The following is a 19,394-nucleotide window of genomic DNA, read 5'->3' on the forward strand; positions in this document are numbered from 1 at the left end:
AAAAGATAAATAATAATATAATGTTATATTTGTTAAACACCAGATTAGTGCCTCACAAAAATATGAACTGTATGAATTCAGAGAGATGTCTTTGAGTGAACTAGTGGGAATTGAGCCAGTCATTCAGTGAAGGGCAGGGTTTTGGTAAGTGTATTCATTCAATAATTATTTTTTTGAGTACCTGCTGTGTGCCAAGTACTGTTAGGTACAGGAGAGGAGAGGGCATTCTAGTACAACACATGCAGTGTGTGAAGGCACTGAGGGAGGAATGTGCTTGACATGTTTGGGGCCTAGGAAGATTAATTTGGCTAGGGCCAGAGGAAGGCGGTAAAGGTTGTTTGTAGAGCTGAGAGAACAAACAGTATTTTAGAAAGATCAGTTCAGCATTTCTGTATAGCTTATTTAATCCTGTTTTGAAATTTTGTAACGTCTGAATTCTAAACTGACAACAACTTTAAAATCATCTTTTATTGGAGTGCTACAATCTTTTCAAGTAAATAGAATGCTCTCAATATTCCTCTCCCACATTTCCACCAGGGAGATACAGCCTATTTTTTTTCCCCAGATATAGCATATGTGTATATATGTGTGTGTCAAAGGAGGCTGTTAGGTGTTTTTCAAAATCTGATTACTGAGTTTGGCAATATTCGGTATTTGTCAATGTACTGATTAAAATGTCTAAAAAAATACTCATAAAATACTTTAGCCTGATTAACAAACTGGCTAAAGTGGAATTTTGCTGATCTGTTGTGCCGTTTCTGGAGGATTTTTAAGATGTTTAGTTGTGGCTGGGCGCGGTGGCTCATGCCTGTAATCCCAGCACTTTGAGAGGCCAAGGCGGGCCGATCAACTGAGGTCGGGAGTTCAAGACTAGCCTGACCAACATGGAGAAACCCCGTCTCTACTAAAAATACAAAATTAGCCGGGCGTGGTGGCACATGCCTGTAATCCCAGCTACCTGGGAGGCTGAGGCAGGAGAATCACTTGAACCTGGGTGGCGGAGGTTGCAGTGAGCCGAGATCGCGCCATTGCACTCCAGCCTGGGCAACAAGAGTGGAATTCCTTCTCAAAAAAAAAAAAAAAAAGTTTTAAAAAAGATGTTTAATTGTGTAAATATACTCTCTGTGTATGTTTTTATTTTTAATTTTCTAGTTAGATTTTTATTGATCTAAGATAAAATTTTGATACTTTCAAATATTACCCAGTAATAATTGCACCACAATTATTGAATGATTAATATGTTCAGAAATTTCAGAATAATTCTTTCATACATCATAATTAAAGTAACTTAGTTCTTGAAATGCTTTACCATTAATATTGTATAATTTCATAATACAACCACACTGATCTAGACACTTATTTGTTGTAGGAAACTTAAGATTGGTCTTTTAAGTGCTAGAGCTCTAATTTTGATGAACGTTATATCTTGAATGTACTACGTAACTCCCACCTATGTTAAACCCGACAGTTGAACCCTTTCTTCGTAACTCAGTATCTTTAGTTTTTAACTTTGCCAATTGTAATATGTTGTATTTGTTATCTAAGTGAAGGTATAGATAGTGGACCTGAATGGGTATTGAGCCCGGAAATAGTCTTAGAAAGTGCTATATTGAAAAAGTGGCTGGTGTCATTTGCTTTTTCTTCCATAATTGTGAATTGAAATATATACAACTTCTTGGCTTTGTGGGCAGGGTGACATGCTCAGTGAATCAAAGGCAGCCTTTTTCCAAGTGTTTTTCTGTTCTCCAAAGGCCACTGCTGGTATTTGTGTTCTTTACTTGTATCCAAATACTTTCTGGTGCATAGTAGGCGTTCAGCAAATGTTAATTACCCCTTTTCCATTGCTATTATATTAGACCACAGGTGTTATTTTGTCGGCACATTCATCTTCAGAGTATTTGACTTTTAGAGCTGTGTTACAGGTCACTCCTTTCTCTTAGTATTCTTAATATTTAGTTTTCAAGAAAACACCAGATGCTATGCATCATTTTAAATGGCACTTTGATGTGGGCAACAGCGAAAAATGGAAGAACCTGGATTCTCAGTAAGCTAGTGAATTAACCAATCCTTATGTCTGCCTGCTCCTAGACTTTGTTATATGGAGAATAAGTTTTTTTCATTGTTGAAGCCAGTTTAAGTTGGAGATTCCAGAATTTTAGCCAAAACCATCTTAAATAAGACCCACTATATTGGATTATTGTGAAGATTAAAAAGACTAGATCTGTATAAAGCACCTGGCACATAGTATGCACTCCTTAAATACAGAACAAACACACTGTCATCAGAGATCTCTTTTCTTTTCAGGGACATTATAATGAGGTGTGGCACAGGTACCATAACACTACCAGACTGTAGAGCTTTTCCATCATGCATTTTTAGCTTTGTTGCTGGTTCTTTTCCTTTGCCAGCCATACTGTGCCTCTGGTACTTTTATTGTCTTTTTATTATTTCTTAACTCTTCTATTCCTTGTTACTTCTCCCATTTTGTGACTTTTGGTATGTATAATCTTAACTTTTATAATCAGAAGTGGCCAACTGGAGTAACCTTACCTCTAACACTCAGCTCTTGGTTTTTCTCCCTTTGTGTTGGTCGCTGGATGTTCCAGGACAGGTTTTTGGCCACAAGAGATTTTGAAAATGTCTTGTTTCTTTTCCCCCTTTGCTGGTTGAGGAACTCCTCTAGAAGCTGAAAAGTTCTAGATAGCTGAGTCACACAATGTATATTTTCTAAATAAAAAAAAAAATACCATTAGTCAAGATAGGTGTTATTGGGGAAAAGTATATTTTCTTGCAGAATGACTTTTTTTCTCCTCTTTTATTTTAGAATCAGGTTGTATTTGATCATGTTTCCCCATAATGTTGTTAGACTAGAAGTAATAAAACCGATTATTGAAATGTTTTATAAATATTATTTTACAAAAATGCTACATGATAGAGAATAATTATAGAAATCAGCCTTATGTTTTTAGTAAAAGTAATAGGCTTCATAATTAAATTCTAGTTGGCACCTTTTTGTTTTTTTTTTTTTTAATAATTTCAACTTTTATTCTAGGTTTAGGGGTACATGTGCAGGTTTGTTACAAGAGTATATTGAATGATGCTGATGTATGGGGTTTGATCCCATCACCCAGGTAGTGAGCATATTACCCAATAGTTTTTCAATTCTTTTCTCCCTCCCTCCCCCATCTACTAGTCCTCGGTGTCTGTTGTTCCCATCTATATGTCCGTGTGTACCAAATGTTTAGTTTCCACTTATAAGTGAGAACATGCAGTATTTGATTTTCTGTTCCTGCATTAATTCAGTTAGGATAATGACTTCCAGCTGCATCCATGTTGCTGTAAAGGACATGCTTTCTTCTTTTTTATGGATGCATAGTATTCCATGGTGTATATGTATCTCATTTTCTATATTCAGTACACCACTGATGGGCACCTAGGTTTATTCCATGTATTTGGTATCGTGAATAGTGCTGTGATGAACACATGAGTGCATGTATATATGGTAAAATAATTTATATTCCTTTGGATATATACCCAGTAGTGGGATTGCTGAGTCAAATGATAGTTCTGTTTTAATTTCTCTGAGAAATATCCCAACTGCTTTCCACAGTGGCTGAACTAATCTTTATTCCCACCATCAGTGTATAATGTTCCCTTTTCTCAGCAGCCTCACCAGCATCTGCTGTTTTTTGATTTTTTATAATAGCCATTCTGACTGGTGTGAGATGGTATCTCACTGTGGTTTTGATTTGCATTTCTCTGATAATTAGTGCTGTTGAGCTTATTTTCATGTATTTGTTGGCCACTTGTATGTTATCTTTTGTCAAGTGTCTGTTCAGATCTTTTCCCCATTTTTTAATGGGGTAAATTGTTTTCTGCTTGTTCGATTGTCTAAGTTTTGTGTAGATTCTGGATATGAGACCTTTTTAGATGCATAGTTTGTGAATATTTCCTCATATTCAGTAAGTTATCTGTTTAATAGTTTCTTTTGCTGTGCACATGTTCTTTAGTTTAATTAGGTTCCATTTGTCAATTTTTGCTTTTGTTGGAATTGCTTTTGGTGTCTTTGCTGGGAAACCTTTGCCAGGGCCGATGTCCAGAATGGTATTTTCTAGCTTATCTTCAGGGTTTTTATTTTTTTAGGCTTTACCTTTAAGTCTTTAATCCATCTTGAGTTGATTTTCGTGTATGGTGAAAGGCAGAAGTTTAGTTTTAATCTTCTGCATAGGGCCCACCAGTTATCCCAGCACCACTTGTTGAATAGGGAATTCTTTACCCATTACTTGTTTTTGTTGAGTTTGTCAGAGATCAGATGGTTACAGTTGTGTGGCTTTATTTCTGGGTTCTCCAACGTCTGACCTGGGTTCTCTAACCTCTAACCTGTTACATTGGTCTATGTGTCTGTTTTTGTACCAGTACCATGCTGTGTTGGTTACTATAGCCTTGTACTGTAGTTTGAAGTCAGGAAGTGTGATGACACCAGCTTTGTTCTTTTTACTTAGAATAGTTTTGGCTATTTGGGCTTGTTTTTGATTCCATATTAATTTTAGAATAGTTGTTTCTACTTCTGTGACAAATGTCGTTGGTAGTTTGATAGGAATAACTTGAATCTGTAAATTGCTTTGGGCAGTGTGACCATTTAAAAAATATTGATTCTTCCTATCCATGAGCATGGAATGTTTTCCCATTTGTTTGTGTCATCTCTGATTTCTTTCAGCAGTGTTTTATAGTTCTGATTGTAGAGATCTTTCACCTCTGTGGTTAGCTGTATTCCCAGGTATTTTATTCTATTCATGGCTAATGTGAATGGGATTGTATTCTTAAGTTGGTTCTCTACCTGGATGTTGATAATTTATAGAAATGCTCCTGATTTTTCAAATATTTATTTTGTATCCTAAAACTTCGCTGGAGTTGTTTATTAGAACCACAACCTATTGGACAGAGACTATGGGGTTTTCTAGGTATAAGATCATATCTTCTTTGAAGAGACTTTGTCTTTTCATATTTGGATCAATTTTATATATTTCTTTTGCCTGACTCCTGGCTAGGACTTCCAGTACTATATTGACTAGGCATGAAAAGAGTGCACATCCTTGTCTTATTATAGTTGTCAAAGGGAATGCTTCCAGATTTTGCCCATTCAGTTAGATGTTGGCTATGAGTTTGTCATAGATGGCTATTATTATTTTGAGGTATGTTCCTTTGATGCCTAATTTGTTGAGGGTTTTTAAAATGAAGGGTTGTTGAATTTTATTTTATTTTTAAAATTTTATTTCAATAGTTTTGGGGGAGCAAGTGGTTTTTGGTTACATGGATAAGTTCTTTAGTAGTGATTTCTGAGATTTGGTGTACACGTCACCTGAGCAGTGTACACTGTACCCAGTATGTAGTCTTTTTTCCCTCGCATCCCTCTCATCCTTCCCCTGGAGTCCCCAAAGCCCATTATATTGTTATTATGTCTTGCATCCTCATGTATTAGCTCTCCTCAAGCTTAGCTCTCATGTATAAGTGAAAACATACAATATTTGGTTTTCCATTCCTTAGTTACATCACTTAGACTAATGGCCTCCAACTCCATCCAAGTTGCTGCAGAGGCCATTATTTCATTCTGTTTTATGGCTGAGTAGTATTCTATGGTGTATATATCACACATTTTCTTTATCCACTCCTTGGATGATGGTTATTTTGGTTGGATCCATATTTTTGCAATTGCAAAAGATGCTGCTATAAACGTGTGTGTATGTGTCTTTTTCAAATCTGGAGGCATCACATTACCTGATGATATGGGTTGGCTGTGTTCCCACCCAAATCTCATCTTGAATTGTAGCTCCCATAATTTGCTCATGTTGTGGGAGATAATTGAGTCATCAGGGCAGTTTCCCCCATACTGTTCTCTTGGTAGTGAATAAGTCTCATGAGATCTGATGGTTTTATAAGGGGAAACCCCTTTTGCTTTGATGTCATTCTTCTCTTGTCTGCTGCCATATGAGACGTGCCTTTCACCTTCTGCCATGATTTTGAGGCCTCCCTAGCCATGTGGAACTGTGAGTCCATTAAACCTCTTTCTTTGGTAAATTGCCCAGTCTCGGATATGTCTTTATCAGCAGTGTGAAAACAGACTAGTACACCTGACTTCAAACTGTACTATAAGGCTATAGTTACCAAAGCAGCATGGTACTGGTGTAAAACTAGGCACATAGACCAATGGAACAGAATAGAGAACCCAGAAATAAAGCCAAATACAGCCAACTGATCTTCGACAAAGCATACAAAAACATAAAGTAGGGAAAGGATACCCTATTGAACAAGTGGTGCTGGGATAACTGGTAAGCCGCACATAGAAGAATGAAAATGGATCCCTATCTGTCACCATATACAAACGTCAACTCAAGATTGATCAAAGCCTTAAATATAAGGCTTGAAACTATAAAAATTCTAGAAGACAACATTGTAAAAACTCTTGTAGACATCAGTCTAGGCAAAGAATTCATGACTAAGACCCCCAAAACAAATACAACAAAAACAAAAATAAACAAATGGCACCTAATTAAACTAAAAAGCTTCTGCACAGCAAAAGAAATCATCAGCAGAGAAAACAGACAACCTACAGAGTGGGAGAAAATATTCGCAAACTATGCATTTGACAAAGGTTGTTGAATTTTACTGAAATCCTTTTTTGCGTCTATTAAGAGGATCATAGGGTGTTGTTTTTAGTTCTGTTTATGTGATTAATTACATTTCTTAATTTGCATCTATTAAACCACCCTTGCATCCCAGGTTTAAAGCCTTCTTGGTCGTGGTGTTTTCCTAGATTTGGCTTTCTAGTATTTCCTAGATGTTTTCCTAGATTTGGCTTTCTAGTATTTTGTTTAGAATTTTTACATCTATGTTTATCAGAGTATTGGCCAGAAGTTTTCCTCTTTTGTTGTGTTTCTGTGGGGTTTTGGTATTACAATGATGCTAGCCTCATAGAATGAGTTAGGGAGGAGTCCCTCCTCCTCAATTTTTGGAATACTTTTAGTAGGATTGGTACCAGCTCTTCTTTATACATCTGGTAGAACTAAGCTGTGAATCTATCTGGTACAAGTTTTTTTTTTTTTTTTTTTTTTTCTCTGGTTGGTAGGCTTTTTATTACTGATTAAATTTCTGAACTCATTATTTCTCTGTTCCGAGTTTTAATTTCTTCATGGTTCAATCTTGGGTGGTATATATTTCTAGGAATTTATTTGTTTCTTCCAGGTTTTCTAGCTTGTGTTCATAGAGGATTTCATAATAGTTTCTGGGGGTTGTTTGTATTTCCATATAGTTGGTGGTAATGTTCCATTTGTCATTGCTGATTGTGTTTATTTGGATCTTCTGTTTTTCACTATTAGTCTAGCTAGTTGTCTCTCAGTCTTATTTATTTCTTCAAAAAACCAACTTTTTAAAAATCTTTTGTGTCGTTTTTCACATCTCTATTATATTGAGTTGCTCTATGATTTTGGTTATTATTTTTCTTCTGCTACCTTTTTGGTTGGTTGGTTCTTGTTTTTCAAATTCCTCTAGGTGTGATGTTAGGTGATGTTAATTTGAGATCTGTCAAGCTTTTTGATGTGGATTTTCAGTGCTATAAACTTTCCTCTTAATAGTGCTTTAGCTGTGTCCCAGGGGTTCTGGTATGTTGTATCTTTGTTTTCATTAGTTTCAAATAATTTTTTGGTGTCTGCCCTAATTTCATTGTGTACCCAAAAGTAATTCAGGAGCATATTGTTTAATTTCCATGTAATTGTATGGTTTTGAGAGATTTTGGTATTGACTTTTTTATTTTTAATTGCACTGTGGTCTGAGAATGTGATTGGCATGATTTCAGTTTCTTTTGTGTGTGTATTTTTTGAGAACTGCTTTAGGGCTGATTGTGTGGTCAATTTTAGAGTATGTGCCATGTGCAGATGAGATTAATGTATATTCTGTTTTTGTTGGGTGGAGTGTTATGTAGATGTCTGTTAGATCCATATGGTCATGTGTCAAGTTCAGGTCCTGGTATCTTTGTTAGTTTTCTGTCTTGATATTTCTAGTACTGCCAGTGGGGTGTTGAGGTTTCCCACTGTTATTGTCTATTTATGTAAGTCTCCTTGTAGGTATCTAAGAACTAGAACTTACTTTATGAATCTGGGCACTCCAGTATTGGGTGCATATATATTTAGGATTGTTAAGTCTTCTTGAACTCCTTATTATATAATGTCCTTCTTTGTCCTTTTTTGATCGTTGGTTTAAAGTCTTTTTTGTGTGAAATTAGATTAGCACCCCCTGCCCTTTTTCATATTGTGTTTCCTTGGTGAATTTTTCTCCATCCATTTAATTTGAGCCTGTGGATGTCACTGCATGTGAGATGGGTCTCTTGAAGGCAGCATACAATTGGTTTTTACTTCTTTATCTAACTTGCCACTGCATGCCTTTCAAATGGGGCATTTAGCCTGTTTACATTCAAGTTTAACATTGATATGTGCAGATTTGGTCCTGTCATCATGTTGTTAGCGGGTTAATATGCAGATTTGATTGTGTGGTTGCTTTGTAGTTTCAGTAGTTTATGTACTTAAGGGGATTTTTGTGGTGCCACTGACAGTCTTTCATTTCCATGTTTAGCCCTCCTTTAAGGACCTCTCGTAAGGCAGATCTGGTGGTAACAAATTTCCTTAGCATTTGTTTGTCTGACAAGAATCTTATTTCTCATTAGCTTATGAAGCATATTTTGGCTGGATATGATATTCTTGCTTGGAATTTGTTTTATTTAAGAATGCTGCATATAGGCTCCAAATCTCTTCTGGCTTATAGCATTTCTGCTGGAAGGCCACTCTTAGCCTGATGGAACTCCCTTTACAGATGACCTTCTTCTTCTCTCTAGCTGCCTTTAATATTTTTTCACATTGACCCTGAAGAATATGATGAGTATATATCTTGGGGATGGTCATCTTATATACTGTCTCACATGGCTTCTATTCATTTCTTGAATTTGAATGTTGACCTTTCTAGTGAGGTTGGGGACATTTTCATGGACAATATTCTCAAATATGTTTTCCAAGTTACTGTATCTTTCTCTCTGTGTTTTAGGGATGCCAGTGAGTCATTGGTTTGGTCTCTTTACATAATTCCACATTTCCAGAGGTTTTGTTCCTTTTTTATTCTCTTTGTTTTTGTCTAACTGAGTTGATTGGAAGAACTGATCTTCAAGCTCAGATTCTTCCCTCAGGTTGGTCTTTTCTGCTGTTAGTACTTCTGATTATATTATGAAATTTTTACAGTGCATTTTTTCGGTTCTTTCTATTGGTTTTGGTTCTTAAAATAGCAATTTTATCTTTCAACTCTTGTATTGTTTTATTTAATTCTTTAAATTCTTTGGATTTGGTTCAACTTTCTTCTGAATCTTGATGTTCTTCATTCCTATCTATATTCTAAACCTTTTGTCTTTCATTTCCACCACTTTAGTCTGGTTGAGTACCATTGCTGTGGAGGTAGTGCTGTTGTTTGGAGGTAAGAAGACACTGGCTTTTCCAGTTGCCCGAGTTCTTGCACTCATTCTTTTTCATGTGTGGGCTGACGTTCCTTTAATGTTTGATGTTGCTGTCCTTTAGATTTGTTGTTGTTTTGTTTTGCTGCAGTAATTGTAAAAGTGGTGTGTCTCTTGATTACTTCTGGGAGCTCCCTCCCAGGGAAATGCAGAGCTGCTGCCAGCCCAAGTGCTCAGGTTGGGGTAGGGTGGCTGTACTGGGGACCCTGGTAGGGAAGCTCTGCTCAGTGAGGAGTAGCACTGGCAGAGACCTGCATGGAAAATAATCTGGCCACTTTTCTGTAAGGCTGCTGCAGTGTGCTGGAGGCCAGCAATATTTTGGGCTCTTCTCTCCCTTCTCAGCCTGAGTGTAGTAGAGGTGGGGGCTGAGGCATTGGCAAAAATGTCAGTCCTGTCAGTTACCTCTGGGAGGTTTATCCCAGAAGAATTGCAGAGCTGCTATTGGCCTGAATTCTTAGGTGGGGTTGGTGTAGTTGTGTTAGGATCCCAGGCCAGTGGGCTTTGCCTAGACAGGTATAGCAGACGCAAAGCCTGCAGTCCGTCCATTCCTCAGCACCATGAATATGGTCCCTATCCTGGGGGCATGTGAGAGAGTCTGGCCTCCCTTGTTGGTGGAGCTATGTAGCTGGTGCAAGAGTGCTCAGGAGTCCAAGGCCCTTGGGCATCCTTATGTGCCTGAGTGGCAACTCTGCCCACCCAGAAAACTCCAGGCAACCTGTGTCAGTCTGGAGGCCTTGGGAATAGAGGGTCTATGGGGATCTCCTGTGTCCAGGACTGCAAAGGTTCATGGCATAAGTGTGAGTGTCTGGGGGCTTTTGCTGACTTACCATTTCCCTGTGGTGAGGAGCCCCCCCTTGTCTTCCTGCCAGTCCTGGGTGGGCAGCTGTCCTGTCTTGCACTTTTCTGCTCTCTGTGGGTCATGGTGCTCCCTTGATGAATTCCAGCATGTCCTCCTGGATGATTCAGTGGAAGAGCTTGTGTTCACTGGCTACTGTGTATCTTCTCCTTGAGAGCAGCATACACTGGCTGCTTCTAATCAGCCATCTTCACACCTCCCAAAACAAAAATTCTTAATAGCAAGAGCTAACCAAATACAAAATCAGTAGAAGAAAAGAAATAATAAAGATCAGAACAGAAATAAATGAAATTGAAATGAAGAAAATAATACAAAAGATCAATGAAACAAAACGTTGGTTGTTTTAAAAGATGAAATTTACAAACCTTTAGCTAGACTAACAAAACAAAAGAGAGAGGAACACCCAAATAAATAAAATCAGAGATGAAAAAGGAGACATTCAACCAATACTGCAGACATTCAAAGGATCATTAGTGGCTGCTGTGATCAACTATATGCCAATAAGTTGGAAAATCTAGAAGAAATGGATAAATTCCCAGACACACACAACCTACCAACATTGAACCATGAAGAAATCCAAAATCTGAACAGACAGATAACAATGAGGTGGAAGATGTAGTAAAAATCTCCCCAGAAGGAAAAGCCTGGGACTTGATGGCTTCACTGCTGGATTTTACCAAATATTTAAAGAAGAAATACCAGTTCTACTGAAACTATTCTGAAAAACAGAGAAGAGGGGAATACTTCCAAACTCATTCTACAAGGCTAATATTACCCTGATATTACAGCACATCAATAAAGAAAACTATAGACCAATATCCCTGATGAATATTGATGCAAAAATCCTCAACAAAATACCAGCAAATCAAATTCCAAAACACATTCAAAAGATCATTCATCATGACCAAGTAGGATTTATCCTAGCGATGCAAGGATGGTTCAGCATATGCAGATCAGTTAGTGTGGTACATCATATCAACAGAATGAAGGATTAAAATCATATAATCATTTCAACTGATGGTGAAAAAGCATTTGATAAAATTCAACATCAGTTCATGATAAAAAACCTTCAAAAAACTTGCTATCACAGGAAGCTCGCCCTGTATTTTTCCCTGGAGAAATGGTACAGTATTCTGTAAATCAGTATTCACAGCTACTTTATAGAATATAACTGCTGGAAATAACAAGAATCAGCTATATTTTTATTGCAGGCACAGTTGGAGGGGGTGAGTCTTACAGGTAAGTTACCTCATGCTCATATTTTAGCCCTGCTGTTTGTAAATTTCCATGTGAGAGATATCTGTTTTAGGACCTGTTCTATTTTGTAGAGAGCCAGTTTTTAATCTCTCATTGATTTTAAATAAGTCGTAATTTTGACTTGATGAGTTATTATTTCGAGTTACAAATAGTTTTAAGTCAAGGTCTTTCCTCTTGTGAAAACTCGATTATTTCTGCTCACTTTTAATGCTGTTTGATTAATGACAGCCTCATGAGGCTGTAAGTTTTTTATAACACCCCAAACTCTAATAACTTTTTGAATATCTTATTTGGTTTTCTAAATTGGAGGCTGGCAATTTTTTTTTTTTTTTGTAAATGGCCACATGGTAAATGTTTTAGGCTTTGCAGCATGCATAAGATTTCTTGTCATATATTCTTCTTTGTTTTTACAAATCTTTAAATATGTTTTTTAAAAACATTTTAAACTTAGAGTCCAGGCCAGATTTAGCCCAGAGTTGTAGCTTGCCAGTCTTTTTTCAAAAATTTTCAATGTGCTGTACCATTAGCTTTCCCTCTTTAAGATAGTGACATGTACTTCACCAGTATAACTTAGACTTGTAGATACCCTAGTGTGCCAGTCTTCCTGATTTCTTTTGACAAAAATTGCAACCTTTTTTTGTTTGGAGGTAATAAATATGTTGGATAGATTTTATTGTTATCACTGTTCTCACTAGAGCCTGATTAGCATGAAATACATGTGCAAAGAAAAATGAGGAATAAGCAGAGCCACTTAATTTTTTTATTCAGCAAACAGAAGGAATGGGAAATTAAACTTAATTGCCTATGTACCAAGTGTAAGCCATTTTAATATAACTCCTTATTTAATCCTTGTGATAATCAACAGGATGGCATACACATTTTTTCAGATATTTAACCTAATAATAGTTAACCTAATTAAGACATTTTCTAGAATTTTCTGCAATGATGGGCTTGTTTTATATCTGTGCTCTACATTATGGCTGTTGAGCACTTGAAATGGGACTAATGTGACTGAAGTTTTTATTTATTAATAATTTTAATTTCAATTTAAATAACCACATGTGGCTAGTAGTAACCATACTGGGCAGCACAACTTGAAGAGCTTCAATAATTGATTCAAGTTTAGACAGTAAGTTCCGTGTAACTCCTAAGCTCATATTTATATGTGTGTGTGTGTGTGTGTGTGTGTATATATATATATATATATATATATATATATATATATATATATGTATTTTTTTGTTGAGACAGAGTTTTGCTCTTGTTGCCCAGGCTGGAGTGCAGTGGTGCTATTTCGGCTCACTGCAACCTCCACCTCCTGGGTTCAAGTGATTCTCCTGCCTCAGCCTCTCAAGTAGCTGGGATTACAGGCATGCACCACCACACTCAGCTAATTTTGTATTTTCAGTAGAGACAGGGTTTCACCATGTTGGTCAGGCTGGTCTTGAACTCCTGACCTCAGGTGATCCACCCGCCTCGGCCTTCCAAAGTGCTGGGATTACAGGCATGAGCCACCACTCCTGGCCCTAAGCTCATATTTTTTTTCCATTGTGCCATACTGCCTCCTCAATAAAAGTCAAGGAATCTATGAAGACAGTAGGAAAGAATGGGTGGACCTTTATTACCTTACAGAGTAAAAAATGTGGAGAAAGTACTTAGGCAATTTTCAAGGTATATTAACTTTTAGGCCATGAGCTCAATTAGTAAATCCATAATCTGGAATATTAGATCATAATTATCAGCAATATCTATGAAATTCTTTTATAGTGTACATATTATTATTACATTATATGAAGTAACATGAGTATACTCTGTGATCATTAGTGTGTTGAAAAAATTCAGCATACTTTGAAAGTATTTGTCTTATATCCAGGGAGTAGTCTCTTAAGAAGAAGTAAAGTCTAGTCAGGTATTTCAAAAAAAGCTTTTCAATGTTATAAAATTTTACATCCTTCCTATAATATAGAGATTTTATTAACAAAATTTCCCTGGTTCATGGGGACCATACTTGCTGGCATCAGTTTTAATATACATTTAAATTATACCTGACATAGGTATGGTGTGGAAATCTTGTTATTTCATTAATGAATACCAACTGGGTATAAGAAATAAAGTGATGTCTTTAAGGGATGCATGTGCAGATAAATCATTCTATGATGCTGTTTCCTGTACTAGAAGGAGGCATGGGGGAGGAGAATAAAAAAAATTTATCTTCTTAGTGTTGACTCTTAATTTTACCCTGTATTTTTACAGCCCCAATCTAAATCAGAGTCCTGCCCAGTTTAAACAGGAAATTACTTAACTGATTGATGCCTGAGTAGCTTCCCTTGCTCTTCTCAGAAAATATTAAAAACAGTGTCAGAAATGAAGTATAGGTACTATCACTGTCATTGGAGAACATTTAGAATCCTTTAGCCAATGATTCTTCCAGGTGTTGCACAATTTTATTTGTGTGTAAAACAAGGAGACTGCTTCCCTCATAATGTCCTTTGTCAAATTCAGGAAGCTTCTTTCCCATCTAAAGAATCAGAGTATTAAAATATTTGTACCTTGGAAAGCTTTACAGTTGGCCTTGTTGAATGGATAATCTTTGGGAATTATTTTGGTACCTGAATAACACTAGAAGACTTTATTCTTAGAGCCAGTACTTTTCCTCATTCTTAATTCAAATCAAGTTATAGCTAAAACAAAGATCACTTTTTGCTTTAGATTTAGCAAGAAACAGGTAAAAGGGAATGCATTGGCAAAATCAGGGGCAAAGGATTTATAATAGAAAGAATTCATTTTTTATGGATAATGTTGATATAAATTGTATTTCAAGATGCAGCCTGCATCACTCAGTACTCCAGACCACTCTTATCCTTTACTTTCTCCAGAGCATTTATCAACTTATAATATAACATATAGTTTATTGTGTTTATTGCCTGCCTCCTCTCTACTGGAATGTCATTTGTATGAGAACAGGAATCTTTGTTTTGTTCACTGATATATTCTAAGCACTAAGACCAGAGTCTGGCACATAGTAGGTGTTCAATTGATGTTTGTGGACTGAATGAATATCAAGACCAATCCCACTCCATTCCTCAGATTTTAGTAATTATTACATTGCTATATTATTACATAATAATATTCCAGATAAATATTATATTGCTATATTTCTTATGAAGTAGTTAACAAACAGGTAAAAATAGTGCTCTGCCATCCAGTATGAGAAGATAATTTTATGAACTATGTCTTAAAAATGTCTGAGGTAATTTGGAGTGTTTGAGTATTTAATATATTAAAGTGAAACGAATAGATTTCCTGAGATTCCTCCAGTATTTATTAGGAAATGGAAGATGGAAAGCTTTTCAACTAAAAAGATGTTTTTGATATATCTTTCTTAGATGGGAAAACTGACAACCATGCCTGCAGGTCTGATATATGCATCTGTAAGTGTACATGCAGCCAAACAAGAGGAATCCAAAAAGCAGCTAGTGAAACCAGAGCAGGTAATTTGCCTACAAAGGTTTATGAACTTTGTATAATATCAAGATGACACAAAAGCTATATTTTTTTAAATTATCTTTGCCCATCAAAAATGTCTTAGAAGTCTTTGTTAGGTAGATATTAAAAGTTGAGAGAAATAGTTATGAAGTATCTCAAAAGACAATATGTAACTCAAACATCTAAAATTCTAACTCCAGTGAAAAACAACTAGTGATTTTTCTTAATGAATAATCAATAAGTAGTGGAGGGTGTTAGACGTTCTAGGCAGTCTGATTTTTATTTCTTGAAAGATTTACACAGGTACATTCAGTATTAGGAAACTTCAGTTTAACAAATTCATTAAGATCTCAGTTTTGGAAGTGACCTTAGATGTTTTCTAGATCAACCTTCTGTATGGTACTGTAATTCCCTCTATAGTAGGCACATTTAGTGGCCATATATCTTCTACATGAATAAAACTCTAGGTAAAGGAGCCTAAGGAGCCCATTCCATTTTCTAAATCCTCTCATTTAACTTAAGGTCCTTTCTTATATCAGACAGAAATTTGTCTCATAATAACTTCTACCTGTTGGTACTGTATCTCTTGCATTGGTGCCATACAGAAAACTCTCTTTCAAAAAACAAGCCTTTAAATATCAGTTATACTTTAAGTGATTTTGCTTCCAGGATAAACATTTTAAAGCGTTTAGTAGCTTCAACTATTTCTCATACATCACAGCTTTGAGTTCCTCACTATCATGATCAGCCTCTGCCAAGCATGTTCAGGATAGTGTTTTCTTCAGGTGTAAGTAGTTTGTTTTTCTTTTTAAAAAACATTTTGGTTTTTGGTGCCATGACTTGGATGTATGAACCACGGTGTTTTGACTGCTACAGGATAGAGTCAGTCTCTGACTTTTCCTCTTCTAGATGTTATATTTCTATTAATGCTGCCTAAGATCACATTAGTTTTTATATTTGAGTGCTCAAAATCAACCATGCTCATAAGCGGCCTTTGACCATGACATAGTAAGCATGTGGTTCTCTAAAATTCATTAAGCCTTTTTACATGGACTACTGGTAAGGTATGCCTCATCCCAGTCTGTACTTAGGCATTTGAACTTTCTGGACTCTGTTGAAGGTATGTTTATACCTGTTTAAATTTTACCTTGTTGATCTGGCTTATCATGCCAGCCTGTTGAGCTGTAATTGTGGTTACTAATTCTATTCATCATTGTGCTTTTTATCTCTTCCCGCTTTAAGTCAACCTTAAGATTTATCCACACACTTAATAATATGTTTTTGAATCAGGCCTGAATTTGAATCCTGATTCCACGACTGACTAGTTAGATGACATTGGCCAGAATTCTTAATGGTGTCATAAGTATTCTGCTGTATGAATGTACTACCATCAAATAAATGTAAAATTTTCATAAATTTTTGGAAATGTAGACTATTTCCAGCTATTGCTATTGTAATCAGTACTTGTTGAACCACTTTGTATTGAATCTATATATACATCTATAACCATTTCCTTAGAATGAATTTCTATAAGCAGAAGTGTAGGTCAAAAGGCATAAAACATTGATAATATTGCCAAACTAACATGCATAAAGGTAATATTCATAAATTCAACCAAAAATATTTTCTAAGCTCCTCTTATATATTTGTGAGGCACTGTTCTAATTACTAGATAAAGTTTATTTTCATTAATGGTCTAGGGTAGAGTCATTTCCCTACCCGCTAACTGATTCTAAGTATTTTTTTATTTTTTCTGTTTATTAATCTTAGGAGGATGTTGATTTTAAGGCTTCCTTGACACTCCCATATCTGGACAGCTCAAATCTAGGTAGGAAGATAAATCCCTAATGGCTGAATTTAATTTTTGAAATTTTAAAATAAAGTAGTGCTGCTTATTATGGAATATGCAGTATTCCTTGGTATTTATTGTATTCCCCAAGTACATTTTAAATATCATTTAATTGAATTACTTATCAAACAAAGTTGGTTGCCAGCTATGTGCTAGGAACTATACACAAAGTCAGGATCTAGTCCTTGAGGAATGTAGAATTTCTGAAGGGATTAAAATGTGATTTATGCGCAACATTTCTAGCTACTTTTATTGTGTAAAGTGAGCTATACTTCTGTTTAAATCTGTAATAACACTTCTACTAAACCAGAATACTTTATGAATGAAGTGTTCTGGTTATTTGGTTGTTTGAATCTTTTGGTAAACTTGTAGCTAAACAGAAAATCTGTTTTAGTTCAACTCTTCTCACTAAACATCTTTTTAAATATTCTCAATGTATTCCTGCCTTATATGCCATCTAGTGAACATAATTAAATCTCCCTTTGATAGAAAACTCTGTAGGACCATGAGACAATCATTTTTTTTAACCATGAAATCTGTAGTATTCAGATCAGTAAAATGACTGGCAATTGGAATGCATGTATACAGCCAGCCCTAGACATCCCTGGACATTTCTTTTTAAAATCCCTCTATGAGATGAATTATACTTATTTTCTTGCCATTTGCTTGTTGTCACTGAGAAATAACAGAAAAATACTGATTTGAGAGTTTTAGTTACTTTGGTTCAATTTAATTTTAAATGTGGTTTTATAGCTTACTCAATGTAATCATAATTTCTAAATGAGAACATACAAGTTCTATCTATACAATAAGTGGCATTTAAGCCCCAAGGTCTCTAAAATTTGTGGTGAGAATGCTTTTCTCAATGGAGACTATAGTAACATGCTACTGGCTAGCTCTTAAAATTCTTAAAGTAGAGCTGAAATCCTATCATCATAAACGTTTCAACTATGCCTATGCCTTAGAAGGAAAATACTTTAAAACACTGGTTCTTAACCATTCTGACCCCTTTGAGAGTCTGATAAAAACTTTGAATGCTCTTCCTAGAAAACTACATATACAAAATTTTGTTTATAATAGGCAACAAACAGATAAAGAACCTGAACCCGTGAGGCGCGGTGCCTCATGCTTGTAATCCCAGCACTTTAGGATGCCAAGGCGGGCGGATTGCTTGAGCTCAAGAATTGGAGACCAGTCTGGGCAACAGGGTGAAACCCCATCTCTACAAAAAAAATACAAAAATTAGCCGGGTTTGTTGGGGGTGTGCCTGTAGTCCCAGCTACTCGGGATGCTGAGGTGAGAGGATTGCTTGAGCCCGGGAGGTTGAGGCTACAGTGAGCTGTGTTCATGCCACTGTACTCTAGACTGGATGACAAAGCAAGACCCTGTCTCAAAAAACAAACAAACAAAAAACAACTTAATCAGCAGGTTTTGATGGGGACAGAGGAGAGAGAATAAGAACAACGAGTGTAATAAAGTTTGGAATTGGGATGTGTAAATAATAAAGAGGATAGAAACATGATGGACAAACATGTAAGTAAATAACGTTGCCCACTCTGACACCAGTACATCCACATATATCTCTCCTTTCTAGGGGAGAGAGGAAACTTGCCTACTTGCAGTGCACCTGCTTTTTATATATAAAACACATCTTTAATAAGATATGCATCTCTCACCTTCCTAATTATACATAGTTGCCAATGTGGTGAATTTAAGCATTAGTCCAGAAAGATAAATACTAACTCTTTAATCCTGGTATGGGTAGTAAAGAGTCATTTAATGGTAAAACAAGACTTTTCTGACTTACTACTGGAAAAGCTTTACCAAACTCACACTGTCTTATGTTTTATTTATTTTTTAACTTTAAATAAAAAAACTGACATAAAATTGTATGCATTTACCTTGTACAGCATGATGCTTTGAAGTATATATACATTGTGGAATGACTAAATCTGTCTAATTTACATATGTATTACCTTGAATAGTTATCATTTTTGTGTTGAGGACATTTTATACCCACTCTTAGCATTTTTCAAGAAAACAATATAGTGTTAACTATAGTTTCATGTTTGTTGTTGGTAGAGGAGCAAATCCAAAGTCATTAATCATCTAGTTCCCTTGATGTTGATTTGTAAACTTGATTCTTCCCAGTTCTATCTTCCTCAAACACCAGGCTTCATAGGAGGATTTATACCCTAAATATAAAAGCAAAAAAAAAAAAAAATTTTTTTTTAAAGGAAATAAGTCCCTACCTGGTTAAGTTTTTCATTGTTCTTTTGTGTATGTTTGTTTTTATTAAATACTAATTAGAATCAAAAGGCTGTTCAAAATATGAAAGGTATGAATAATAATATGATGATGATAATGATGTACAACTGTATACCTAGCACCCAATTTAAAGG

At 35.8% G+C, this 19,394-nt stretch overlaps 1 protein-coding gene across 5 annotated transcripts in view; it reads left to right on the forward strand.

The window, feature by feature from the left end:
- APOOL (apolipoprotein O like) overlaps positions 1 to 19,394 on the forward strand; it is an 83,885-nt gene that overhangs the window by 27,646 nt on the left and 36,845 nt on the right. For 4 of the 5 annotated variants that reach the window (XM_009439299.5, XM_016947490.4, XM_063804216.1 and 1 more), the window contains one exon: positions 15,044 to 15,148. In XM_009439299.5, coding sequence (XP_009437574.2) covers positions 15,044 to 15,148 — 105 coding nt within the window. Of the gene's footprint in view, positions 1 to 11,611; positions 11,640 to 15,043; positions 15,149 to 19,394 lie in introns of all 5 variants that reach the window. The other variant, XM_063804217.1, reaches the window with a different exon arrangement.

Source organism: Pan troglodytes, chromosome X (genome assembly GCF_028858775.2).
Source record: "Pan troglodytes isolate AG18354 chromosome X, NHGRI_mPanTro3-v2.0_pri, whole genome shotgun sequence".
Lineage (NCBI taxonomy): Eukaryota > Metazoa > Chordata > Mammalia > Primates > Hominidae > Pan > Pan troglodytes.